Genomic DNA, 27,943 nt, shown 5'->3' on the forward strand with positions numbered 1-27,943 from the left:
GTGGACCGTGGCAGCCATGGAGGGGCACTGCCCAGCTCCCCGTTTAAAAACGAACTTGCCACAGGGCTGTGCCCCATGCAGTTAGCAGACACCCTCCAGCTGCAGTGCTTTCCAGAGCCTTCCCAGCTTTTGTTTGTTCGTTCATTAGGGCCATTTTAGGTTCATGACAATATCGAGCAGAAGATCCAAAGATTTCCCATATACTCCCTCCCCCACACATGCATAGGCTCCCTCACTCTCAAGGTCCCCCACCCGAGTGGCACATTTGTTGCAATGAATGAACCTACATTGACACGTTGTTGTTACCCCAAGTCCTTAAGTTACCTTAGTGTTGTACATTCTGTGGATCTGGATAAATGTATAATGATACGTACCCACCATTATGGTATCCTGGAGAAGACAGTCTCCCTGCCCTAAAACTCTGTGCTGTGCTTATCCATCCCTCCCTCCCCCATAACCCCTGCAATCACAGATCTTTTCACAGCTCTTATAGTTTACTTCTCCAGATGTCTTCTAGGTGGAGTCATACAGCATGGAGCCTTTTAGGGCTGGCCAATTTCACTAATACCCATGTAAGGTTCCTCCAAGTCCTTTCATGGCTTGATAGCTCATTTCTTTTTAATGCTGAATAAGGTTCCATTGTGTGGATACACCAATTTATTTATCTGTTCACGTCCTCAGGGACATCCAGGTTGCTTCCAAGTGTTGGCAATTATGAATTAAGTTCCTCTAAACATCCGCGTGCAGGTTTTTGTGGACATCACTTCCGCTTCGGAGCTGAAGCCACCTTATTCTGAGGCAGCTCCCAACTAAGGATGGAGCATGAAAAGGGTATCAAGGGACTGGGCATTTCCGCCCAATACAAAACTTCCCTACTGGTCAATCCTGACCCTAGAGCTCCCTGTCGGGTTGGCCAAGACTTTGTCAGATCTGCATTGGGGTCTGAGGCTCTCACAGCCCTTAGCCCCCAATCAACCATTTGTTTATCCATCCCCATCCCAGTGTCTGCTTGGAGGACCTAAGTGGCAAACTACCTCTAAAACGATCCATCCAATTCTCTCAGTCTTCCAAGTCTCCACTCCTCTCACCTGGATGGTTGCACGGCTCCTAGTTGTCTTCCCCTCCTACCCTGATATGACCCCGTCTCCATACAACTACCAGAGTGATCTTTAACAAACATAAACCATGTGATGTCACTTCCCTACGTCGAGGCTTCCAATTGGGCTTAGAATCAAACCCATTCTCCTCCCATAGCCTGTGAAGCCCTAAATGACTTTATCTGCCTTTCTCTCCAGATTTTCCCTCTCCCCTGAAGTTCACTCTCCTTTAGCCCCAGTGGTCTTTTTTCTGTTCCTGGAACATACCAAGCTCATTTCTGCCTCAGGGCCTTTGCACTAGCTGTCTCCTCTGCCTAGAACACTCAGTCTTTCCCCAGATTTCTGCATGGCTGTTTTCTCAGGCCTTTCAGGTCTCAGCTCATGTGCAGGACTTTTCTGACAACCTTATAAATAATGCCAACCCCCCTAAAACCCCCCACCAACACACACACACACACACACCGCCTACAATTTTCTATATTACTTTTTAAATTTTCTTTGTAGTTCTCATTACTCTTATAAATTAACTCATTTATTTAATTATTCATTTGTTTACTGCTTGCCTCCCCACTAGAACATAAACTGCGAGCTTGTCTTATTTCCAGCTCTCCCCAGTGCCTGGCATTATGCCTGGCACAAAGTCGGTCTCAAAACATATATTTTGAATGAATAACTATATTTGTTCATTGAGGGGAGAATTCCCTTCCCCTATGAATGGGATATAAGTGAAGAAATAAAAAGCCCAAGAGGCATGACACTTAGAGGGAAAATGTAGGGACAAATCCGAGCGAAGTTCCCCTGAGAATCTGTTTCTGACCATCTCTGGAGGAATTCTGGTTAGGAGTGTGGGGGGGAGTCTCTTCCACAGCCCCTGAGAAATGAGTGTCAGGACCTCCCTGTCCTAGCCTCCCCTCCCCCAACCCACTCCAGCAGCAGCCAGTGTTGCCTGTAGGGGAACTAGCTCTGCAAACATTTACCAAGAATCCATCCTGGGTGGAGGCTCCATGCTGATGTTGGGGATAGAGATGAGCCAAGGAAGAAGGAGAGGAGCAGCATGGCAGGCAGCAGACACCGTGAACAAAAGCAAAGAGAGGGAACATTCTGGTGTGTTTGGGGAATTATGCGCAGCTTGATATTGCTCCAGACAGTGAGGAATAGGAGATGAGGCTGGAAGGGTGAGCAGTGTCCAGGTTGCTAACAGTCTTACAAACCGAGAGAAGTTAGCATAATCAGGCCTGGCATTTACTGAGGCTTCCCACGTATTATTGCTATTCCCCATTTTATAATTTGGAAAACTGAGGTACAGAGAGGGTGTCAAGAATTGGGAAGGGCCTAAGACCTTACCCTCCTGGCAAACCATGTCCCACAACTGAAAACAGGGGCAGGCAGGGTTAGAATTAGGCCTTCTGGCTCTCAGAGAGCCCATGCCCTTGACCACTAGAAGGTACTGCCTCTTAAGAGGTTTGGAATTTATTCCATAAGGGATGAGAAGCCACTGATGGATTTATTTATTTATTTATTTATTTAATTTTTATTTATTTATGATAGTCACACACACACACAGAGAGAGAGAGAGAGAGAGAGGCAGAGACACAGGCAGAGGGAGAAGCAGGCTCCATGCACCGGGAGCCCGACATGGGATTCGATCCCGGGTCTCCAGGATCGCGCCCTGGGCCAAAGGCAGGCGCCAAACCGCTGCGCCACCCAGGGATCCCCACTGATGGATTTAGAAGCAGGAATTCACATGTTCCTATCACAGGATAAACAGACCAGTTTAAAAAGATTTGACGCCAGCCTGTGGACCTATTTATCCAATTGTCCCCTAATCTCATGGGGCAGCTCACATAAAAGTGGCATCATTTGGTGCTCAAGCCACAATGGCTCTGCTGCCCTCGCAGCAGCCCCTTTTCTCAGCCTCCCCTGTCCTTCCCTGGATTTTCTGTAACAGTTTCTCCTCCGGATATTGTGTGTGTTTCTGTCTTCACAGAACATGAGTAGCTGCGTCAGGAGTCCCGATGCCTCATGCACCTTCTGCCTGCGTTGGCCTTCAGGGAGCCTGGCTCACCTCTCCATCGCGGAGATGCTTCCCCCAAGCTGTGCCACCTGGCAGGGTTTCCAGGTCACTGCTCCAGTGAGTACTAACTCACAACTGTGTGCATAAGGCTCTGGGGGCTCATCATGTCCACAGCCTGTACTTGCTTGGCTCCCACTTTACAGCTCATGATCCTTGACTCCCAGAGATCTGGTGAGCAGGGTGGGCATCATCCTGGGGCTGGGGGAGGGGTGGGGTGTGCGGAGCATGTGCTCAGGGACCATACCAGGCAGGATCCCAATGGTCAGAGAGGGTCCCCTAGGGCTGTGGGTCTCTCCCCACAACCACCACTACACAGAGACCATACGGCAGCCGTGGTGCCTCAGAGCCAGCTTGTGTCTTCCCCTCCAGTCAAGAATGAAGGCTTGGAAGGGAGACTGGCCTGGGTGTCGCCTTGGCCAGTGACTCCCAGGAGCCACAGCCTTTCTCTGCACCCTAGGCTGTGAACATCCCAACATCTGCAGCCTTCTAAGGGCCCTTTCAGCACCGGGAACCCATGCTGGTCAGAAAACGCCTCGTGGAAAACTGAAGCTGGACCTGAATTGTGGAGGATGGTAGGATTTTTTTTTTAAAGTTTTTAATTGCAAAGTTAATTTGCAGCAAAATATATATAGACACGTTTGAAAAGAGAAAGTAAGTCTCCTCAACCACCCCCACACCACAGCGCACTCCCATTCCTTCTGGTTCCTTCTGGTCCACATGCAGGGTTGTGCTTTCCTACTGTAGACTGTGGTGGGGAGAGGGGTCTTCTCTGGGACCCCTGATGTTTCCTGCCCTTAGGGCTTCAGAGGAGGGAGCTTCTGCTACCCTCTGAGATCACCGGAGGAAGTTTTTCTTTGTCTTTCTGCTGTGTGTATGTGTGTGTGTGTGTGTTCTTGTGGTTTTCTTTTTGATGAGTGTGGAGGGAAGTGAACCCTGCTCCTTCAGGAGATTGGAGGTGGGAGATGACAGGCAGGTGGCCCTAGTGTAAGCAGAAGTTGGCTCCAAATCCCCAGTGCCCTGCCCCCAACACTGACCTCTTTTCTTCTACCCACGCCCCCCCCCCTCCAGCTCCACGCCGGAATCTGAGTCCAGCCAGAAGGGTGTGAACTCAAACGCTGCTCCAAAGCATCCTAGCGGCGTGACCTTGGACAGCGACCTGACCTCGGTGGGCCTCGGGCTTCGCATCTCCGCCGTGAGGCTTAATTGTGCGCGAGCTCGGAGCTGTCGCTCGGCCCTGAGCCCGCCCCGGAGACAAGCTTCCCGAAAGGTGGCTGTCGGCCTTACCGGGGCGGGGAGGGGGCGCGGCGGGGGTCCCCCGGGGGTCCGGCGCGGCGCGGCGCGGGCGGTGGGATCGCGCTCCCCGCGGCGGCCCGGCCCCGGCGCCCGGCACGGAACGGGTGCGGGGCTGGGCCACGGCCGGCCCGGGTGAGCCGGTGGGGCGGGGCCGCCGCGCCCGCTCCCCCTCCCCGCCGCCCGCCGCCTTCTCCTCCTCGCGCCGCCCGGGCTCAGAGCGGCGGCAGCAGCGGCCGCGGCAAGAGCTCCGGCTGCGGCTCCGGCTCCGGCTGCGGCTGCGGCTGCGGCTCCCGCTCCCGCTCCGGCTCCGGCTGCGGCTCCCGCTCCGGCTCCGGCTGCGGCTCCCGCTCCCGCTCGGCCCCACGCGCCCGGGCCCCGCTCGGCCCCGACCCCGCCGCCGCGCCTGCCGGGGGCCTCGGCGCCCCCGCCGCCCGCCTCACGCTGAAGTTCCTGGCCGTGCTGCTGGCCGCGGGCATGCTGGCGTTCCTCGGTGCCGTCATCTGCATCATCGCCAGCGTGCCCCTGGCGGCCAGCCCGGCGCGGGCGCTGCCCGGCGGCGCCGACAACGCCTCGGCCGCCTCGGCCGCCGCCGCCGCCGCCGCCGCCGCCGCCGCCGCCGCGTCCCCGGGCCCGCAGCGCAGTCTGAGCGCGCTGCACGGCGCGGGCGGCTCGGCCGGGCCCCCCGCGCTGCCCGGGGCGCCGGCGGCCAGCGCGCACCCGCTGCCGCCCGCGCCGCTCTTCAGCCGCTTCCTGTGCACGCCGCTGGCGGCCGCCTGCCCGTCGGGGGCCGAGCAGGGCGACGCGGCGGCCGGCGAGCGCGAGGAGCTGCTGCTGCTGCAGAGCACGGCCGAGCAGCTGCGCCAGACGGCGCTGCAGCAGGAGGCGCGCATCCGCGCCGACCAGGACACCATCCGCGAGCTCACCGGCAAGCTGGGCCGCTGCGAGAGCGGCCTGCCGCGCGGCCTCCAGGACGCCGGGCCCCGCCGCGACGCCATGGCCGACGGGCCCTGGGACTCGCCGGCGCTCGTCCTGGAGCTGGAGGACGCCGTGCGCGCCCTCCGGGACCGCCTGGACCGCATCGAGGTGAGCGCCGTCGGGCGGGGCGGGGCGGGGCTGGGCGGGGCGGCCTGCGGGGGCCCGGGCGCGGGCGCGGGGGCGGGGGCGGCGGGAAAGGCGCGTTGCCCTCCCGTCCGCTCCAGGCGCCTCGGCGCTAAGCCTCAGTTTCCGCGTCTGTGCAACGGGCGTCGCAGTGCCCGCTCTCGTGGTGAGGGTTTAGTAATTGCAGGTGTGTGTGAAAATGCTTGGCACGTAGTAGGGCCTCGTTAAAGGCCCGCTTCGTTTGTTTCTTCCAGGCGCCCCCAAAGCAGCTGCAGTCCCTCTCGCTTCCCACGGCCCGCAGACAGGAAGCGCTGTCCCGGGACCGGGAGCTGCTGCCCTGCTGAAGAGCAGGGAACAGAGCTGTCCCATCAGCCAAATCCGGGTCCCCTCAGCGCTTCCCATCCCGGTCCCTCCCCCTGGGGCTCAGACCACACACCTAAGGGCAGCCGCTTACGTGGCGCTGGCCCAGCTCTGGGGTGGAGACCGACCCAGGATTGGGCCTCCCGAGGGTTCCTTCTCCTCCTTCACCTTTTTTTCAGCCGTCCCTGGCTCAGGTCAGACCCAGGGGGTCCTGCAGGGGGAATCTGCCCTTGGCTGTGGTGTGATCCCCTGGCCAGTCATTTCTCCTTTCAGGTTGACAGACCCCTTCCTTCCTGGGGGCGCTGCGCGGTAGTGGAAGGGCCGGTCCGCAAGACACTGACCACCCCACGGCCATCCATGATTTGCAGATGGCAGGGAAGGGGGTTAGCACCAAGATAGAGCTGTGCAAAGAGGGAGGAGATGGAGGCCAAAGCCCCCTCCCAGTTTGCCCTGAGTGGCTCTGGCAAAGGCAGAGGGGAGGAGAGGCTGGAGGAAGGAAATGCAGGGAACCCCCCTCCTCATGGCTCCTTCAGATCAACCTCTGGCCTGGCAATGATGTGTGTGGGGAAGGTTGGCCCTTGCCATGGCCCCAGCCGCCCTCCAAAAAGTCTGTGCTCGTGTCAGCACCCACCCCACGGGGTGTCCGAGTACAGCCGAGCCATCACAGCCAACCTTCTCACCTTACTGGTGAGAAACCCGGGGCTCAGGGCCCTCCTGGGTGAGTGGCAGAGGCAGGAGGAAAGCCAGACCAGCAGCATCCCCTTTTCCTCCTTCAGCTCTGAGGGCATTTCTAGGGTGAGAGCCAAGAGGGAGAAGATAATCAGGGAAACACAAAAATTCAACAGTGAAGAGGAGCTTCAGTGTCCTCACCCGTGAAATGGGGACACTACCTCGTCGGGGTGTTAGGAAGATGAAATGACTTAGTCTTTGTCAATGGTTCAACAGTGCATGGCAGCCACGTGCTCCATCAATTTGAGCGATGGCTACTTTTATCATTAAGCTATAATATTGCTAATTTTTTAAGTAGCCAGAAATAAAAATGGGAAGAAACCCCCCTTTTGGGAATAAGAGTTTATTAATGTAAAAAAAAGAGAGAGAAAGATTTGGTTTTTGGTAAACTTCCTCTTGCCTGCCCTAGCGCCTGCCTCCACACCCAGATGGCACCTGTGGTTCCTCCCACGTCTGGGGCTGGCAGGGCTGGGCTTGCCCTGGACCTGTTCCCCCAGCACCTGTGCATTTGGCAGGGTGGGCTCCCCTCCAGTTAGCCTGCTGAGGTTGGGGGGGCGGGGATCCTGGCGCCTGGTATTTGGCACCAGATCAGCCTCCCAGGTTGGGAGAGCCCTGGCTTCCCTACACATACCCCCTCCTGCTTTCTGAGTGCAGTGGACATGGAGGGAGAAAGGTGGGGGTCAGCTTGCCCACCAGCTCTGCCTTCTGAGCCTGGCAGCGGCCAGAGCCAGTCTCTGTGGAGCCTTTGGGAGGGGCTGGGGTCTGGTCCCCCATCTCAGCAGGACCCTGTGCATCCTGTAGCCACGGCCTACTTCCTCCTCTCTCTTTTCATCCAATATCCTCAAAAGGACGCACCCAGATTCTCAAGGTCTGTAATCTCGCCACTCCTTCTCCTTTTATGGCACATTGAACATGCTCTGGGGACCTCACCGAAGTTGATCAGTTGAACAAGAATGATTCAGTCCTTATCTGGCTGAATGCCTCTCCAACGTCTGACCCTGTCGATCATTCCCTCCTACAGACCTCCATGCCCTTGGCTTCTAGACACCTCTCTCCTGCTCCTTCTCCCTCTCTGCTTCTGTGTCCCCTTTCAGGGTCCTCCTGCTTTAATGGCCACGCCCCTCCTGGCTCTCCTCTCCCTTTCCCTGGGTGAACTCAGCCACACCCTATGGCTTCCGACACCCATTCTACTGTGGTGCCCCAACCAACTTCATCCAGCCCAGGTTTCTCTCCAGGATAGGTCCAGTCGCTTCCTGAGAACCTCCCTCTGGACTTCGCACCGACCCCCTGCCCTCAGGGTGCCCCAGCCTGAACTCCGGTCCCCCACCAACCTGCTTTTCAGGTGTGCTCTGAGAAGCTCCTCCCTTGCCCTCCTCCTTCCAGTTGATCTCATCTCTCTGGATGCTTGCCGCAGCCCCCTCAACCCACCAGGCACCCCACTCTACCCATCTTTCTTCAGGCAGCCCCAGGGATCTTCCTTAAGCCCATCATGGGGCTTCCTTGTGGTGTAAACTCCCCAACCTGCTCCCAGGCTATAACTTCAGAGCTGGCCCGACTCCCAGTTCCTTCTTGCCTCTGCTCAGATTACCCCCAGAGTATCCATATTCAGCATCCAAGAGTCTGCTTTAAGGACACCTCCTCCCAGAGGCCCTCCCTGATCACACACTGTCTTCTTCCTAGCCCCGTTCCTGCTCCCAGAACCCTGGGCACATCCCTGCCAGTCTTCCCCGCCGCCCCTCACCAGCCTTCTCTGCATCACCCCCTCCCTCACCCCACCAGCCTTCTTCCAAAGGGGTGGGAAGGGCACACTGGCCCAGGCCTCCACCCGAGGCTTCAAATGAGAGCCACGTTTGAGAGCTTAGGAGAAATTGTTTGTCTTCTTTCCTGTGTGCTTATTTTTGTTATTGCTGTTGCTGCTATTTGAAAAAGGTAAAAAAAGGTGTTTTGGGGGGAGAAATTGCATCAAATTCCACCATTGTATCCATTTTTGCAGCCCCTCTTGGTCTTTTATTCAGATGTAGACATTGTTCCAGACTTACCGTTGCTGGTAATTACCATTTTAATGATGGCCATAATATGCTGGAATCCATCTCTGCCTCTACCATCCATCAATCCTCTGATGGTCTCTTGTTGCTGGAGATGTAGGTTGCTCCTAATTATTTTTCTTCTAGATGCTCATTGCAGGATCAGTTTCATGCAGATAGTTGTTGTTGTTGGCTTTTTTTTTTTTTTTCCTTTATAAGTCTGTTGAATTATTTCTTTAGGCTGAATTCCCAGGAGTGGTATTACTGGGTCAGAGGATATTGATCTTTTATGGCTGTGGCCAAGAACCACTTTTCAAAAGGGCTGAACCCTTTATATGGCAACCAGCCACATATGCATGTTCCAGGGTTTCATTTTTGCATTAATTTAATATATGTGTAAAATGAAACTTTAAAATGGATTTAATCAGTAGTTCTTTGACATAAACCACATCCCTAACCCGGCCTGGCAAGCTGGTTGCCTACCCCCATCTTGGAGTGGGAAGATGGGGATAAGGAATACCCGGATGATGGTCACAGAGGCCTCTGGACTTAATAACAATTATAGCTCATGTTCACTGAGCGAGCACTCACCATGTGCCGGACACCGTGCATTACCTTATTTAATCCTCATAAAATCTTCACGAGGGAGGTAACTGTTTTGTTCCCCTTTTACAGATGAAAAAACCACGACATTGAGAGGGATTAAGAAATTGGCCTGAGGTCACACAGCAGCGGGGCCTCGATTTGACCCTGTCAGTGTCTGGCTCCAGAGCCCTTCTTTGTTCTTCATCATTTCCTCTAGATCCATCTGGAGACCTCAGACCTCACCTACCTTCAGGAGAGTGAGAAAGAAGTGAGGGCAGTAACTCGTGCTGGATGTTGCCCCAGACTATTTCTGCCCTAGAGCACCCAGAGCAAAAGCGATGAGGGCCAGTCCTCAAAGGCTTGTGCTGCTGGCTGGCCAAATAATCAGAAGGCTCACGTGGGAGCTTGGCTGATAATAGATAACAATAACAACTAATATTTATTAGTTTATCAGTCTTCAGCCCTGGGAAGTAGGCTGCACACGTCTCCGTCTTACAGGCAGGGACGTGGAGGCTCAGAGTATCTAGAGAAAGCTGAGCCAGGCAAACCACCACCACCCCCCCACCCCCGGCTTCGGTTTCCACTCCAGAAGATGATATGGTGGGCCAGATGTTCTCTAAACACCTTACAGCTCTAAATATCCTCTGAAATAGGATGGCTGGTGGCATAAAGTGGAGTTCTTATGATTTTAAGCTCTTCACCTCCCTCAGTCTTTTTTTTTCCATTTTCTTATCTTTAAAATAGGTGCAAGGAGGGGCTAGATTTGGTCCTGGCCCTTTGGGCTCTAAACTGGGAGTTCTTGGGCAGGTGCCTCCAGCTTAGGAATAGCGTGTGTGTGTGTGTGTGTGTGTGTGTGTGTGTGTGTAGGGGGGTGGGGGTTACATGTGTGTGCAGCCCTGGCCAGGTCCCCAGCCATCCACTCCCAGACCTCCAAATTCTGAGGCAAATCTGCAGATAAACACAGAGACTGGGAAACTCTAGTGGTGCCTTTTCTGAAGTTTATTGGTGCCTTCTGCTTTTCTCTGATATTGCTGCCCGTTCTGGCAGCTTCTGCTCTGTGGCAGCTGGCTCTCCTCACCCTGCCTCTTTGGCCATGAAGGGCGCTGGCAGGGTGCAGAGAGAGAGGTTCTGCCCATTGGCCTTTTGTTTTGAGGATGTGGAACCTCAGTGGCCACCAGCCACCTGATGGCCCCTTCCCTGTGACCGGCCTCCCCCCCATCTCTGGGGGGACATTCACACCCAAAACCCTTAACCCCTGCTCCTGTCAGTGTGACACATTTGCTCTTGCAAGAAACCTGATGTTTCAAACCCTGGTTCAGCCACCTGTTTGCTGTGACCTCAGAAAATCCCTTCTTCTCTCTGATCCTCAGCGTCCCCATCTGTCAGATAGGAAGGGTGGGCAGGACCCCCCTGAGGAGCCCTCTTGCCCTGTCATCCTGTGCCCTTGCATCCTCTCGTCCCCAGCAGTCCTTCACCCAGGAGAGGAGACCTGTCCTGCTATTCCAAGCCTGGCGGGAGCTGCTTGAGGCAGAAGTCAGGGCCTTACCTGGGGGATTTTTTTTGGGGGGGGGGTATACCTTACATTCCAGACATGGAAAAGCTTATATATCTTACTTGTAAAATACACAGATCTTCGGGCACCTGGGTGGCTCAGTGGTTGAGCGTCAGCCTTTGGCTCAGGGCATGATCCCAGGGTCCTGCGATCGAGTCCCACATTGGGCTCCCACATGGAGCCTGCTTCTCCCTCTGCCCATGTCTCTGCCTCTCTCTCTGTGTCTCTCATGAATAAATAAATAAAATCTTTAAAAGACAAAACACACAGATCTTAAGTGTATAGCTCAATGAAAATGTACATATGGATACATCCATGAGAGCACCACCCAAATCAAGAACAGGACATTTCCAGTGCCCCCAAAGCCTCTGTTGTGACCCCTAAAATCCCTTCTTCCCCAGAGGTGCCACTATTCTGGCTTCTGTCCCTGTAGATCTGGTTTGTCTGGGTTTGAACTTCATATGAATGTTCTCAGACAGCTGCACTCTGTGTGTCTGCTGTTTTGTTGTATGTTATGTCTGACATTTGATCGGGGGGCATGTGTCAGTGGTTTGTTATTTTTGCATGCTGTAGTGTTTCGAAGCGTGGCTGTGCCTAAGTGTACTTACCCTTCCTCCACAGATGGACATTTGGGTTGTTTCTGGGCTTGGCATTATTACAGATAAGGCTGCCGCGAACATTCTTGTGACATCTTTTGGTGGCAATAAGCCCTCATTTCTCCTGGCTACATCCCCACGAGTGGGTGTCTGGGTCCCGGGAGAGACATTTATTTAGCGTGAGGAGGTGATGCCAAACACTTTTCCAAAGTGGCACTAAGCACTTACATGCCCACCTGTGTGTGAAGCTTGCCAGCTCGGTACGGTTATTTTTAAAACCCTCCCCGTTCTGGTGGGTGTGTAGTGAACTCACTGTGGTTTTAATTTGTATGTCTCTGGTGACTCATGATACGGAGCACCTTTTCTTATATTTATTGGCCATTTTGTAAAGTCTTTGCCTGTGGGAGGTGGAAAGAGGTCAGGGGCTGGTGCTCCTCACCAAGTGAAAATGTGGTGGGGTTACCCGAGGACAATCTTGCACCCGGGGTCCCCATAGAACTCTGGGGACAGGCACTGAGACAACCAGCCCAGAGTGGAAGCACTTATGTGCCCCCACATACCCCTCATTTGACCCCAGGGGAAGCTGAGGCTCAGAGAGGCTGAGCGACTTGCCCGAGGCCACACAGCACAGCAGAAGTTAAGCTAAGCTCACAACCAGGATTTTCTATAAAAACAGGCTGGGGGTAGGGGGGATCCTCAGTCTTTACTGCAGATTTTTGATCAGGGCCCAGAAGTATGTGGGCAAGTAGGACCTGAGAAGAAATTCTGTGGCCTTCTCAATGCAGTAGCTCAACAGGGAATGCTTGAAAGGAGAGGCAAGTGGCCTGGAGTTGGGGGTGTCCTATCACTTAGTCTGGGGCCTCGGAGCCCAAGAGGGTGTATGGACAGATGCTCATAATGCCTTCTCCTCGCCTCACCACACACCGAGTGCCCTGACCTGGTCCCCGCCTCTGCTGCACAGAGACCCATTTGTCTACTTTTCCCTACAGCTCCGAATTGGCACTGGGGGCCCAGGACCAAGATCAGTCCGGCCTTCGTAGCTTACTCTCCTGCTCCTTTCCCTTCCCCGCCAGGGTGGGATGGAGACACAGGGCCTGCTGGGCCAGCAGGGCTGAGGGCACCCTCTGTGCCAGCCTTTTCTAGGGGCCTTACAATTGAGTCCCAAGAACTATGGGACTCCTACTGTCCCCATTTCACAGGGAGGAAACAGAGGCTTGGAGGGATTACCAGGTCCCGCAGCTGGGCCTTGCCTCTCAGCAGCTGGCTCCAGCGCCCACACCTACACCGTTACTGCTCCCGGTGCTCTCCTGCCCCTCTGTAGAAGCGAATAATAATCATGGTCATACCCATTTATCAGCCACGTAGGTATGCCAGCCCTCATACACGTTCCTTCATTTTGTCATTAATCATATTCCAAAACGTAGAGACGATTATTCCCATTTTATAGTTGAGGAAACCGACAGTCACAGGAGTCGAGCCGCTTGCCCAGGGCCACAGATCTAGTTAGTGGGGAGCCTGGAAATGACGCTGGCCTGTCCGAAGTGAGGGTCGTGCCTGTACTTGGACATCGAGTACATCAAGTGGCCACAGCATGTGTGGATGTGCAGATGAGTGATGGGGGGAGGGACCGAGCAAGGAAGACTTTGCAGTCCCCCCCACAGAAGCCCTCTTTCCTCTCCCTTTGGAACATCTTAGATCAGGTGTCCGGAAAACTGCCATCTGGAGGGGGCAGGCACTGGCTAGGGAAGGTGTGGCGGGAGCAGAAAGTGTGTTCTTAGCAGCAGGAACAGCATGTACAGAGGCCCTGGCATGAGAAGGGAGTTGGGGACAGTTGGGAACATTAAGTGGGAAGGAAGCATAGCCTGCTGGGGTGGGGAGTGAGGGCTGAGATCAGGGGGACATTATGGGTGGTGGGGAGAGGGCTCTTAAAGGATTTTTTTTTAAAGATTTTTATTTATTTATTTATTCATGAGAGACACAGGCAGAGGGAGAAGCAGGCTCCCCATGGGGAGCCTGATGCGAGACTCGATCCCAGGTCCCCGGGATCATGACCTGAGCCCAAGGCAGATGCTCAACCACTGAACCACCCAGGTGACCCCTCTTAAAGGATTTTAAGCAATCTGGTTGGATTAGCTGGTTAGGCCGCCCCTGGCTGCCGGGTGAGGAAGGGCCAGTGTAGGGGCCCAGGTGATGGGGGCCTGGACTGGGAAGGGCCAAAGGAACCAGGTGAGCCTACCATTAAGATTCAGGGCTCCATTTACCCTCAGAGACTCTGCTTTTGGATTTTTCCATTTTTTAAAGAAAGTCATTACGAAGTATCTCAGATATACACAAAGGCATAAAGAATGCTATCCAGGTGGGAGCCCAGAATCAAGAACCAGAACGTTTGCAACCAGCTCATGCCCTTCAGAACCTCCCAGCTCCCAGCCCCAGACCACTCTCCTCCAAGAGAGGGTCACCACTGTCCCGAATTCGTATTCATCTGTCCCCATGTGTTTCTGCTTTTACAAATATGCGATCTAGTTTTGAATCTTTGCAACTTTATACAAATAGTATCTAACGGTTCTTCTGTAACTTGCTTTTGCTCTCAATATGATGATGAAACAAAAAGATTTGCATTGGAGTTGGAGAAGGATGGGCCCCTGCAAGAGATATTTAAATAGTGGTGATAACTGACACAGAGCGCTTCATGTGCCCGCTCTGCCCTCGGGACAGATGTAACTCACTTCTCACTAAAATGCAATGAGATATTATTTCTGTGCCCCATTTTTGCTGGGAAAACTGAGGTATAGTGGCTATACACAAGGTCGCTGGGCTGCTGGAACCGAGCTGTGAACCCAGCAGATTCAAGCTGGACTTGGGGGTGGTCAGATGGGGAGGTGAGGAGACCGCACGCATGGTCCGCCTCTCCTCCACCCTGCCCGGCTGCCCCGAGCTGGGCCCTGCGCTGTCCCGGCAGGGTGGGGGGTTAGCTGTGCACTGAGGTCCAGCACCCTCCCTCTGCTCCCTGAAGGAAAGGAGCAGACCCCACCTGGGGGCGAGGTGGTTGGGTCCTCCCCACATCCTCCCAGACTCACAGCCAGCCTGCCCAGGCAGGTCCCTCCTATCCGGGTCCCTCTATGGGGCCACCCCCTACCACAGTCTGCTGGCCTGCCGGACTCTCCCAGCCTTTTCATGGCCACTGGAAGGTCTTCCACTGTCCCCCAGCACCCCCACCGTCCCAGACAGGCAGGGCAGCTGGCACTGTGCCCGCTTGGCCCACGGTGAGGGAAGGACAGAACGAGAATAGCTTCTGGAACCAGAAAGGCCTGGGCTGGGGTTCCTGAAACTTCACCTCACTGTCTCTGTTCCCTCCTCTAGAAAGTGGGCCTCCTCACTTGCCCAGATGGTTGAGAGGGCTTGTGAAATGTGCGCACAGGCTTCCCTGGTGCAGGACCTGGCACGCAGTATGTGACGATGGGGACAGCTGCCGCTGTCGCATTATTGCTGAGCGCTAATGAGCCCAGCACGCTAGCGCTGAGCTGGCCTGGAACCCCCGGCTCTGGCTCAGGGCCTGTGCACTCACACCGAGCCCCACCCCACAGACGCCCAGCACAACAGTCTGTGGGTTCGAAGCACCCCCCCCCCGTTCCTGCCTCAGCGGGACCTGAGTGGGGGTGATGGCATCACCATCCCTCCCCCCCATCTTGGGCGAGGGGCCCAGTTGGCATCAGCCAGGATCCCACGCGGCACAGCCTGTGCCCACAGCAGATGGAAAAGTGGGGGGAGTCATGTTCTTCTGATTCAGACATTGGGGTGGGGAGGGGGCCGCACACGATCTGGAGAGCCCACCTCCTCCCTGGCCTTCCTGCCGGTGGCAGAGCTGGTGCCTCGTACAAAAGAACAGCTTGCACGCCCGCCTCCCTCAGCCTGCACGGTTTCTCCTCACCATGGCGTCTGTGTAAATAGCACTAGACGTCCTGTTCCTTCCTGCCAGGCCCTTCTCCCTCTGAGGGAGGAGAACACTTTGCTAGAGAGCTCCAGGGGTGTTGGCTTTGCCCAGCCCCATGGCTGTAGAAGATCCAAAAAGGACTTCTGCCTCAGTTCCCCCATCTGTGAAATGGGGGCCCCAGGAGTACCAACCAAAATGAGCGGCTGTGAGGATCGAAGAGTAAATACACAGACAGTGCCAAGGATGGGCCGGGCACACTGTCTCATTCAGACATGTGCCCTTCGTGCCAAGCTTCGCATTGTGGGAAGAGAGAAACAGAGTAGAGGGTGCCGGAGCCCAGGAGACCAGCCAAAGCCCCCCTGGCATTGAGACAGGATGCACTTTATGAGCTAATTGACTCAGCCCAAGATTTCCTGGAAGTTCAGCCCCTTTAAAGGCAGTGGGTGGCTGGCCCTGTCACTCCAAGGACATAAGTGGCCAAGGAAAGGTTCTGGAGGTTGCCAGTTCTTTGTTGGTTGACGTATTCAAGGTGCACAGGTTGCATTCTGCTTTTATAGTCCACCAGAGCGGGGCCAGTTTTACAGAAGGGGAAACTGAGGCTTTGTGTTTAGTCAGCCCCGGGGTTAGGATTCGTAGGCACACAGGGAGTTAGAAGGAGCCCTCCAGATAGGGTATCGGAGGTTAGGGTAACAGGGGTGGGGCCAGATGTACGGAGCTGCTCACTGGCCTGTGCCCCACCCACCTGGCTTGGCCTGCGCCCTGGCCTGGGAGAGCAAGCAGGGGGCTGCATGGATGGGTAGCTATGGTGGGAGGGATGTGACGGGGGGACAAAGGTGGCCCACTGTGGGGGCGTCTGAGTGGCAGAGTCCATTGAGCATCTGACTCTTGATTTCAGCTCAGGTCATGATCTCAGGGAGCTGCCCTCCATAGGGCTCTGTGCTCTGTGGGGAGTCTACTTGAGGTTCTCTCTCCCTCCCTTTCCCTTTCCCCCTCCTGCCCATGCTTTCTCTCTCTTTTTTTTTTTTTTTAAGATTTTATTTGTTTATTCATGAGACACAGAGAGAGAGAGGCAGAGACACAGGCAGAGGGAGAAGCAGGCTCCATTCAGGGAGCCCAATGTAGGACTCGATCCCAGGACCCTGGGATCATGACCTGAGCCAAAGGCAGACACTCAACCACTGAGCCACCCACAAGCCCCTCATGCTCTCTCTGTAAAAATAAATGTTTGAGAAAAAAAAACAAAAAAAGGTGGCCCACTGTGGTCCAGGTTTGACCTGGGCCCTTCTGCACACCACCATTTAATCCTGACCACAGCTACAGCTCTGCAAGCTGGGGATCCCTAGACCTCATTTTATAGATGAGAAGTGACGGAATTGAAGTGAGCCTCCCGCTCCCACTCTCCGGGTGGAGTAGCAGAACCAGCTCCCCAGCCTGAGGGAGCTTCTCCGAGGCGCTGCCCTCCCTGCCCCAGCCTCCAGCACTCGGAGACAGACATGCATTGATCCCCTCAGCACAGCCGGAAAACAGGCCCCGAGAGGCGATCTGCCCAATCTTACAACAAAGGACCGGGGCAGGGCCAGTGAGGCTGGGGAGGGGTCTCCTGTGCCCCAAGCCGGGGACCATCCTGAGAGGCACAGGGCTTGTACTCTTGGTTTTCTGTGTTGCCCTCAGCTGTCTCTTCAGTGCCGCATGCATGCCCCAACCCATCGTCGGTGCTCCCCAATTCCTTGCTCAGTGAAGGAACCCTGAGAATTCAGTGAGCTTAGGTCTGGGGTTAAGCCTTCGAGCAAGGCCCAGGGCTGACAGCGGGAGCTGCCTGGACCCTTGGAGAGTGTGGAGGGAGCCAGGGGGACAGGGAAGGTCTAATTTGGCTCCTAGCAGCTCACTGAATTATTAATGTCTGCCAGAGTCCAGACTTGGCAGCCTTGCCTGTCTTCTTCCACCCCAGAAGGGGCTTCCTCCAGTAGGAGGGGTGGGGAGAGGCCTCCTGAGGCTCCTGCCCCACTTCTGTCCACTAGGGTCGTATGACAACAAAAGGGGGCCTCTAAACACTTTGTCCTCATCCTGGGCAGCATGAGGGTATCAGAGACCAGCTTGGAACACTCTGCACTGGACAGTAATTGCAATAACCAGGCTCTCTTCATTGGCACCTACTACTTAACCATCCCCCAACCCTTCTAAATAGTTGTCCCCCGTTGCATATGAGGAAGCAGAGGTTCAGAGAGGTGGAGGCATTTGCCTGGGGTCACACAGCAGATTAATTCTGGAGCTGGATTTGAGCCCTGGGTTGTCTGACTAGGAGCCTATGACCTTACCCACATGCTATTCTGGAATGGGCACCCCCTGCAGCCCTATTCCAGATGCCCCTGGGTTGTGCCCCTGCATTTGCCCAGTGCCCACACAGAGCCTTGCACCATCATAGAGAAGCCCAGGGAGTAAATGAGTGAAGACTAAGACAGTCCACCCCTTCAAAGACCCCTCAGTGTAGAGGCTTCCAGTTACCAAGGACTCAGCAGTAACCCTGACTGCAACGTTAGAACCACGGAAAGGGGAGCTTTCTGTAGCCAGCCCCCCGCCCACCATAGGCTGAGGTGTTCTTGAGGGCAGAACTAGCCTGCCTTCAGCGTGCACAGCACCAGCCTGCTTTCAGGCACCAGCAGTGGAAAGGACCTGCTCTTTGTTGAACATTTGCTCCCTGAATTTGGTATTGCCATCCCCATTTTGCATTTGGGGAAGCCAAGGCTCACCTGGGGTCACTCGACAGTGGTAGTAGGCATCTCTGAGCCCTGTGTCTCTCTCCTTCCTCCTTCCAAGTGACCTCACATGCCCTTTCTTCTGCCTCATAAGCAGCAGGAGCTCCCGGCCCGTGTGAACTTCTCAGCTGCCCCCGCCCCTGCGCCTGCGATGCCCACCGCCCTGCACTCCAAGATGGACGAGCTGGAGGGGCAGCTGCTGGCTAAGGTGCTGGCCCTGGAGAAGGAGCGTGTGGCTCTCAGTCACAGCAGCCACCAGCAGCAGCAGGAAGTGGAGAAGGAGCTGGATGCACTGCAGGACCGTGTAGCCGAACTGGAGCATGGTGGGTCCGGGGATCCCAGAGGGCACAGCAAGCAGGGTCTTGATTCCCAATTGGGTCCTCAAGGCGGCAGATTCACTTGAAAGCATTTTTAAGCTCTCCAGAGGCTAAAGCTAGAGGGGAGGGCGGGGAGGAGGCTGTGAAACCCAAGAGGGAGAGAATAATTGGGGAATATAATATTTTTTAACAGCATTTTCTGGCACTTACGTTCTGGGAGTAGGCTAAGTACTTGACACGCCAGTTTTGATCTTCACAAACAACATGAGAATGGTACTGTTATTATCCCCATTTCACAGATGAGGAAATTGAGGCTCAGAGAGGTCAAGTGATTTGCCCAATGTCACACGGCCAGTGAGTGGTGGATCTACACCTCAAACCAGTTCTGACTCCAAAGTCCAAGCATTTAACCACCCCACAAAAACGTACCTTCAGGGACTCGGAATTTTGTTCCTTGCTTAACACCTCGGCCTGGCACTGCCAGGGGTCAGAGAAACATGTTGTCATGGATAATGCACAGGTCTGAGTATCAGGAAACCTGGCTTCTAGCTCCACAGAGGTCTCTGGCTTGCTCTGTGGCCTTGGAATTTTGCTTCCTTTCCCCAGACTTGTTTTTCTCATCTGAAATATGGGGATGTAGGAGTCATGAGCATTAAGGGAACTTTCATCTTTGAAACCTTGTGAGGATCACCCTCAAGAGGCTTACCGACAAGTTAGGGTTACCAGGGGAAATCATGAGTCTGTTTCTGGCTTAGATGTAAGATGGCAGTTCAGAAGAAAATCCAAGAGGCCTCCTGAAGGAGGCTCACAACCCTAAAGCTGATCATTGAAAGCAGAGGTGGACAGCCAGTTTTGGAGTGGAGGGGCCCGAGCAAGGGTACAGCTGAAGGCGAGGCACGGGCTGGTGGGTTTCAGGGCCAGTGCTACTGGCCCCTCAGGACTGCATCTTCTAAGGGATTGGGGAAAATGCGCCCTCCAGAGGCTACAGGGCAGAGAGGAGGCAGGCGACTAGGCTGGATGTCTGTGTGCCTGTGGGCAAGTTGTGTCTCTTTTTGGGACTCAGCTTCCTTATCTATGAATGGGTTTCAAGGAGCACTGAGCCCCTTCCTCTCTTACCATGATGCATCAGCACAACAGCCTTCACCCTGAGCCCCAACCAGACCTGGGAACCTGGGTCCACCATTCCCAGCCCCAACCCCCTAGTCCAGCCCTCAACAACCAGCTAGAGGAAGGGAACTCCTACCCTGGACGTGAGTATGGTAGGTGTTACTCTCTTTCCTTGGAGGCAGTGACTCCCCAGGTTCCCCCTGCAGACAGCGCTCTGATATTCAAGATGTACAGTCCCAGAAACTCTGCACTAGCAGACGCCCTGGATACCAAGGAGTCACAAGATGATCTTGTTCAAATCCCAGCTCTGCCACTAACTAGCTGTGTGGTCTTGAGAAGATTACTTAATGTCTCTGCACTAAGGCTCCCCCTCTGTGAGATGAGGATTATAATAATGTCTACCTCACACGGTGTCATAAGAACAGAGATCATGTATGTAAAAGCACTTAGAACAGTGCTTGCCACCTGAAGGCTCTGTGTAGCGCTTGTTAAATAAATAGGCAAAGAACTCAGAAAAATGATCATTGCAATAGCTCACCTTTCTTGAGCTATAAATACTAAGGGCCTGGCCCTTTACCTAGTTTGTCCCACTCGGCCCTCACAAAAGCCTGGGAGGGAGGAAGTTTTATTTATATCATTTTACTGAGCAAACCAGGGCTGGAAAGGTGAAGTTGAACTTGTGGAAGGTCACGTGGCTGGGAAGTGTGGAGGTAGGATTTGAACTCAGGACATCTCAGGTCCAGAGCCCTTGTGCTTTAACCACACCTGTCAACATAGAAGTAAGGTAGAGAAGGCCGTGAAGGCACCTGGCACAGGGGAGATGCCCAAGGACCAGGAGCCCTCATCCAGAGCCTGCCTTGCCACCCCTGATAGTGCCAATTGACCCTCACCATGTCTGCCTCGCTCCCCCCCCCCCTCAGGAACCTCAGCCTACAACCCCCCAGATGCCTTCAAGATCAGCATCCCCATCCGCAACAACTACATGTACGCCCGTGTGCGGAAGGCACTGCCCGAGCTCTACGCCTTCACGGTATGCATGTGGCTGCGCTCCAGGTCGGGTGGCAGTGGCCAGGGCACACCCTTCTCCTACTCGGTGCCCGGGCAGGCCAATGAGATTGTGCTGCTGGAGGCGGGCCACGACCCCATGGAACTGCTGATCAATGACAAGGTGAATGGGGGCTGGGTGGGGTGAGAGGAAAGTGGGGGGTGGGGTTACCCTGCACTGTGCTGGGTCCCAAGCATGTGGACCCTTTCCATTCTGCTGCTCGGCAGCTTCAGCGCACGGGAAGTGCCTGCTGTGTGCCAGGCTGGGTTCTGGGAACACAGAGACAACCCAGACCCAGGAAGTGTCTGTCCCAGAGCTCTGCTCATTCTCCTGGACAAAGAGAGAAATAAATGAGGTCCAGGGAGCTACCTGGGAGGGTAGGACTAGTGGACTCCTTGTGCCCCCCCCTCCTCCCCTGCAGCAACCCCTCTGCCCCTCCCTTCACATGGAGAGCAGAATGGTGCACAATTGGGCCTGAATGCTGGATTCAAATCCCAGTTCTGCTCCTTACCCACTGTGTGACCTAGACTGGTCATTTACCCTCCCTGTGCCTCAGTTCCCTATCTGTCAAGCCGGATGATAATAGTCATTATCATGACTATTATGACATAACAATAGTTGTGTGGTTGTAGTGAGAAGGACTTTACTCACATGATCAGCACTGGGAGGTAGGTACCCTTATTGTCACCACTTTGCATATGGAGAAGCTGAGGCTCAGGGAGGGCAAATAATGCGCCCGGGCCACGTTGGGTGAAGGAATGGTGATATGATTCAGACTTGGGCTACAGAAACCTCCTCTTAACCCCTCCCTTGGGCCACCCATCTTCCCCCTGCTTGGGCCACCCAGCCCCACAGCCCTCCCCGGACTTGTCTGAAGGACAGGACAAGGACGTGGGGGAGTGATGTGGGAAGGGCATGGTGACTGAGCAGTGTCTTACCACCCTCATTCCCCTCAATATCCTCCTCTGCCTGCCATATTGCTTTGGGATTTGCATGGTGGCAGGCATGGTGATCTGTCGAGACCCCCTGGAGATGCATATACCACATATCACAGCCACTCATGACCAGCCCACAGCCACATGGAGCTGCTAGGAGTGGCTGTCACCCATCAGAAGCCAGCTCAGGGGCAGCCCCGGTGGCACAGTGGTTTAGCGCCGCCTGCAGCCTAGGGCGTGATCCTGGAGACCCTGAATCGAGTCCCACGTCAGGCTCCCTGTATGGAGCCTGCTTCTCCCTCTGCCTGTGTCTCTGCCTCTCTCTCTCTCTCTCTCTCTCTCTCTGTGTGTGTGTGTGTGTCTATGAATAAATAAATAAATTATCTTTTAAAAAAAATAAAAGAAGCCAGCTCAGCAGGAGGCATCTTTCATGGGTGTCCTGGAGAAGGAGGAAGGAAATGGGTCCAGGGGACAATGAGTTTCTCCTGTAGCCCAGTAAGGCCTAAGAAGACTAAGATAGTTGGACCACATCTCAATCCTGCTGCCATGTCCCCTTGATACCCCTCTGGCTGCCATCGTTGACCCTGCCCAAGCTCGGTGCTCTGCTCTCAATGGAGAGGATTCAGCACCCTGGACAGGGCACAGGCCATTCCTATTCCAGGAACCTCTAGAGTCTTTTAAAACATCAACCTCACAAACAAAAACAAACAAACAACAACAACAAAAAACCCCATCAACCTCACAGGTTACTCAGTTCTCCTCTTTTGTTCCAGCCTCTTAGCCTTTGCTCCTGCTGTGCCCCCATCTTGCTTTGACTTGCAATGAGACATCGGCTCCATTGTCCTTCCAGATGTGTTTGAATACCATGTCTGCTGTCCCACATCTGCCTCTTCCTCAGGACCTCCCAAACGGGCCCTGTTATTTTGTCTTATAATATTGTCCTTGAAGTTCTTCCTTCCCACGCAAACTCAACTCACTTATAGCCAGGACCAGATCCACATCCCCAGTGTCCAGAACAAGGCCTGGCACTAAGTGTGCCTCAGAGAATGTTGTATTAAAGTGTGATCTCACAGAACTTAGATGAAAGAGCCCTTTGGGAGTCCCAAATCCACAGGCAGCAAGTACCTTTCACCTCACAGGCCAACGCTAATCAATCACCAGAGGCTTCCCAGAGCACTGTGATGGGAAAGATCCCGGGGCTGAGCCTGGGCTCACGATTCATTAACTTTGTTCTCCTTGGGTGGTTGAGGCAGAGGTGGCCACATATTTGCCATTCTTTGCCTGACCTCCTCACTTCACAGATGAGGAACTGAGGCCCAGGGAGGAAAGAGCAGCCTCCCCAAGGTCCCACAGGAGATTGGTTGGCAGAGCCAGGGCTGGACGCCAGTGCCCAGCCTCTGGGTCCAAGGCTTGGTCCAGTACTGCCAGTACTTCTTCAGCCCAGCCGTGTACCAGGCACTGTGTGAGGTGATAAGAGGCTGTGAGATGTGGCTCTCACCCTGCCTGACCTGACAGGCCTGTTATAGGGTGAATAAAGTACCTGGGAACACCTGAAAACCAATACTGAATAGTCTCTTGTGTCTGAGAGAAGCTGCCTGGTTAAGTTGTAGGGAAAGAGGAGAAAGTGGTCAGAAAGACACGAAGCTGGAGGAAGGGGAGGGTCAAGCCTTGGCTCAGTCCCTGGAAAGGACACGGGTCTCGTCCTCACCCCACTGGTCCAGCCTTGGGACTTGTGGCACCTCTGACCTGGGGTTGTGGAACCTCTGTCCAGGTAGCCCAGCTGCCTCTGAGCCTGAAAGACGGTAGCTGGCACCACATCTGCATCGCCTGGACCACAAGGGATGGCCTGTGGTCTGCCTACCAGGACGGGGAGCTGCAGGGCTCCGGGGAGAACCTGGCCGCTTGGCACCCCATCAAGCCTCATGGGATCCTTATCCTGGGCCAGGAGCAGGTAAGATTTAAGGTGGTGTGGGGGCTTGGGGTCTGAGTAGATACCACACTCACCCAAGGCCCCTGAGAATGAGGGGTCCGTGATCATTCAGTCTGATCCAGCCATTCTGCAGATGGGCAAACTAAGACCCAGAATGAGCAGTGACCTGCCCAAGGGGTTGGAACCTTGAGGACAGAGCTAGAAGCTTGGGATGGGGCTAGAGCCTTGGGGGCAGGGCTTCAGCAGGACCTGAGGCCCTATTGAATCTGTCTGCCTGTCTTTTCCACTGACTCGCTCTATGTCTCTCTCTCCTTTCTCTGCCGCTCTCTTGGCCTAGGACACCCTGGGCGGCCGGTTTGATGCCACCCAGGCCTTCGTGGGTGACATCGCCCAGTTTAACCTGTGGGACCACGCCCTGACACCTGCCCAGGTCTTGGGCATTGCCAACTGTACCGGGCCGCTGCTGGGCAACGTCCTCCCCTGGGAAGACAAGCTGGTGGAAGCCTTCGGGGGTGCAAAAAAGGCCACCTTTGATGTCTGCAAGGGAAGGGCCAAGGCATGAGGGGCTACTTCATCCAGGGTCCCTCCCTTGCCTGCCATTTTGGGGACCTTACAGTGGGGGCACACGTTCCCTCCTCAGCCTACCTACCCACTGGCCTTCCCTCCTGCCCTATTCCTGGCCAGGCCTCCTGTTTCCCCACCTATACCCACACCTCCAGAATGCCCTACCCTGCAATGGCTGTCCCCTAACACCACTTGGATGGGGACAAGCAGCTCAAGCCCACAGGTCAAGCCTGGGGTGAGTCTAGGGTCTGGTTGGGGGTGGTAGCAGTGCCCACAGCACTGCCCACCCTTTTGGCATTACACTGGAGCTGTCTCTTACCCCCACCCACCCTGGCCCATCAACCACGTCTGAATCCACTAATCTCAACGGCATGTCTCATGGAGTTGTGTATGGGGGGCAGGACCTACTATCTCAGTGGCAGACGTGGCTGTCTGCCCTCCTGTCCCCCATGCAACAGGCCCGGCCCCTTCCCCTTCAGAGCCACAGCAAGCTCTAGAACTGTGCTCCCAGCTGAGAAGGGGATGACCGAGACATAGGGAGACTCAGAATCACCCATCCTCCATCTTTCCACCAGTTGCCAGTGAAGGACATCTTGATGGAGCCTCCTGCACCCTCTCTCTCCTTCCTCTTTCCTTGTTTCTTTGTATGCAGTGGTTTGAATGTTGGTTCCATGCCTGGCCTACCCCCACCTCAATTTCCAGGATATCCCCTTCCCGGCTCCAGCCTGAGGGACCAGGACCCTGGGAGGCCAGAAGGCCACAGTCACCCCTTGTATCCATGCACATGTGTGCTAACTGGCAGGTCACCTCTCCTCCACGCCCAGGACAGGGCCTGGGCTAGGAGCAGCTTGTGGCAGAGGCATAACCCAGGTTATGGCAGAGCCACATGACCTAATCCCTCTGCATGGCCCTGCAGCCTCTGGGGAAGGAAGGAAGGAACTGAGTGGGCGAAGAGGGGAGAAGCATGGAGTGGTGTGTAGAGCACTGGCTGAGAAGGAGCCCACGGTTCCTAGCCAGCCCTGCTGCTAACCTGCTGTGTGGCCTTCTGTAAGTCTCTGCCCTCTCCGGCCTGCCTTCCTCATTTGTAAGCTGACGCCTTTGCTTTGGTCATTTCTGAGATCAAATGTGATATGATCTGATTCCAAGTGGCTAGGGCGGGGCAAGCCTGAAGTTGCCCAGGAACCAGGGGACATAGCAGGCACAGATCGTGAGAGTAGGCAGCAGATGGGATCTGGCTGGGCATGGGTCAGGGTCAGCAGCTCCTCCAGAGAGTCAGGGGCAAGGGCAAGGGCCAAAGCAGACCGACTTCATGCACAGATTGTAAAAACCAGCTTTTCTGGATCGCCCTCCAGCCTGCACCCTTGCCCATTGGAGAGGACTGGTGGCTTCTAGCTCCCCTACCTGAGTACTTGCCAGCGCCCCCGAGAGAGTAGAAGAATGTAAAAGCTGAGGAAAGCCACCCAGGCTGACTCTTGCTTGTATAGATGGAGAAGAGTTCCAAGAGGTCAAGTGACTTGCACAGGGTCACGCAGCACAATGTGGCAGAACCAGGACTAGAACCCAGGGCTTCTGACACCCTCTTCAGTGCCCTTCTCCCCTACACCGTACTGCCTGCCCATGAATGTCTTTGAGTCCGGCCTGCATCTGAGAGGATGGACATTTGAAAGAGGTCAGAATGCTTTCCAACATGAACATCTTCCTTTATGAAACACACAAACATCTTGGCATCCAGCTCCCTCCAGGAAGTAGGGGGGGGAAGAGGGGTGATCCCCAGACACTCTGGCAGGAATGGAAAGCAGGTATCCCTTCTGTCAGTCACCTACCAGGTGTCTGAGCAGCTGCAGGCTACCTGACTCGAGAAGGTACTGGTGCCTTTTGCCCTGCTTTCCATTCCCTGTCCCCACTCCCCGTTCCCCAACTACTTAACCCAAGGCATGATTCAAGAGCTTCAGGCTGTGGGGCCCATTGCCATGGAGGCTTCTCCAAGACTTGTTGCTTCCAGCCCCCAGATCCTTGTTGCCATTTCAAGAGCACAAACAGACCATTCAGCACCACGGGCCCAACTCCCTCTAGAAGTGATGGCGTGCTTCAGCCCGAACCTGCTGAGACCAAGGTTGCCCTGGTAACAGCCAATGACATCAGCCCAAGCGCTGGGTCAAGCGGCTCTTAATGACATATGCTGTTGCTGGGGTGACAGCAGCATTCAGAACTTAGAATTCGGGGACACTGGGCTTTATTGGATTTCCCTTATTGGTTTTAAGGAAGCAGCTTTTGTAGAGGCCTTGGGGAAAAGAAGGGGCCTTAGGAGGAACGTAACAGAACTTGAACCCACCCAGAGGCATCATCCCAAGTCCTTCATGCTTTGTCATGGTGATAATGAGACACCTGACCTTGGTCCCGTGCTGAGTCACTCTGGTCAGCCCTCCAGAGGGAACAGGAACAAATTAGAGGTGTTGAGTGGCCTAGGTGCCATTTCCATTCCAAGAAGGTGAAAGCCCCAAAGCCCCCACCCCCTTCCTTCATCCATTCCTGCTGTATGGACCCCCAGCTTCGGTCTTGTTCAGCTGCTCCTGGGCATGGCCAAGAAGACATGGAAAGAGGAGCTAGAAATGGTGCTCACTAGTGTCCCTGAGCTGCTCTGGCTAACAGTGATGCTGGGGCCTGTTTGTTACATCTTTTTTTTAAGTGTCAGGCACTGTGCTGAGCACCTCACAGGCATCATCTCATTTATCCTCACAACACAGTTATAAACTGGGATTGTTTTTAGCCCCGTTATCCTAGGAAGGGAACTGGGGCACAGATTGGTTAAGTAACCTACAGTGCTTATCAGCTGGCAGGTGATGGAGTCCAGACTTCAAACCAAGGCAGGTTACAGCCAGGACTGAAGGGACAGGCACCCCAACTCTCTATGGAGTGGAACTTGAGCATCATTGTTCTTGGTGGGTTTTGCCCTAAAGAGATGTGCTTGACCTCATTCACTGCCCTCACACGATTTGTGATGGAGGAAGAGGCCTGGGATGGGCTGGCCCCAAGGCCGGGGCCCCCTTGGGTGAAGCCGTGGGAGAGGTCTCAACCCCTTCAGGGAGCCTCTGTCTCTACAGTGTGCCCATCGCCTCAGCCCTTCTCCAACTGGCTAGAGTTTCCAGGAGAACTAAAAGGGAAGAGGAAGCTGGATGGTCACTCAAGAGTCCCAAGCAGGGAAGGGGGAAATGATATTTCTCAAACTTCTGCTTTGAGTCAAGCCCTGTGCCAGGTGCTTCACAGCTCTAATCTGCCAGATGCCCCCCCCCGCCCTTTGTGGTGTATTTTGCCCCTAAATCAACATCCTGAGGGGACAGATCACCTTGCCACAATCATGCATGACCTAGGACCACAGTTGGGCAGAAAAGTTTCTTCAAGAGGCCCAAGCCTCATTATATAGATGATGCCAGGGCCCCGGAAGGGTGAGTGGCCCTTGCAGCCACCCAGCTGGGACACCCAGAGACCTGATCTGACTCTCCACAACACAGTAGTCCCTACCCACCACAAGAACTGGGTCCCTGCTCCTCTACATTTTCTAGCACCCTGCCCTGACCCCTGGAGGAGTCCCTCCCAAATATGGGATTATTCTCTTCCCCTCTGTCCCAGCTGCCTGCCATCCCCAACCCCACCTCACCCCTGCTGGGTAGGGAAGGGGCTCATGTGGGCCCAGGCTGAGCAGTGAGTGAGCACATGCAGCTGTCTGACACTGTGAAATTAGTGCACCCTACTGGTGACCCACCCCCCCCTTGCCCAATTTTGTACATAAAGTGACATGAGATGCAACATGTGTGTGTATGTGTGTATGTGTATGAGATATGTCCAGGGTTTTGTTACTTTATTGTTTTTGTATATTTGAATGTTCAAAATAAACGATGTTTACTCTGAGGCTCTTCTTGCATGGGTGGAGCTCTCCTGGGGGTTGCCGGGCAGGA

At 54.7% G+C, this 27,943-nt stretch overlaps 1 protein-coding gene across 1 annotated transcript; it reads left to right on the forward strand.

Annotated features, from left to right (window-relative positions):
- Positions 1–4,133: 4,133 nt before the first annotated feature.
- Positions 4,134–27,896, forward strand: NPTXR (neuronal pentraxin receptor). The gene is made up of 7 exons (XM_049115067.1): positions 4,134–4,144; positions 4,240–4,363; positions 4,423–5,547; positions 18,187–18,415; positions 20,437–20,684; positions 23,268–23,447; positions 23,764–27,896. Exons 1-7 carry the CDS (start codon positions 4,134–4,136, stop codon positions 23,986–23,988), a joined length of 2,142 nt encoding a protein of 713 aa, XP_048971024.1. The 3' UTR covers positions 23,989–27,896.
- Positions 27,897–27,943: the final 47 nt, after the last annotated feature.

Source organism: Canis lupus, chromosome 10 (genome assembly GCF_003254725.2).
Source record: "Canis lupus dingo isolate Sandy chromosome 10, ASM325472v2, whole genome shotgun sequence".
In the NCBI taxonomy this organism is placed as follows: Eukaryota; Metazoa; Chordata; class Mammalia; order Carnivora; family Canidae; genus Canis; species Canis lupus.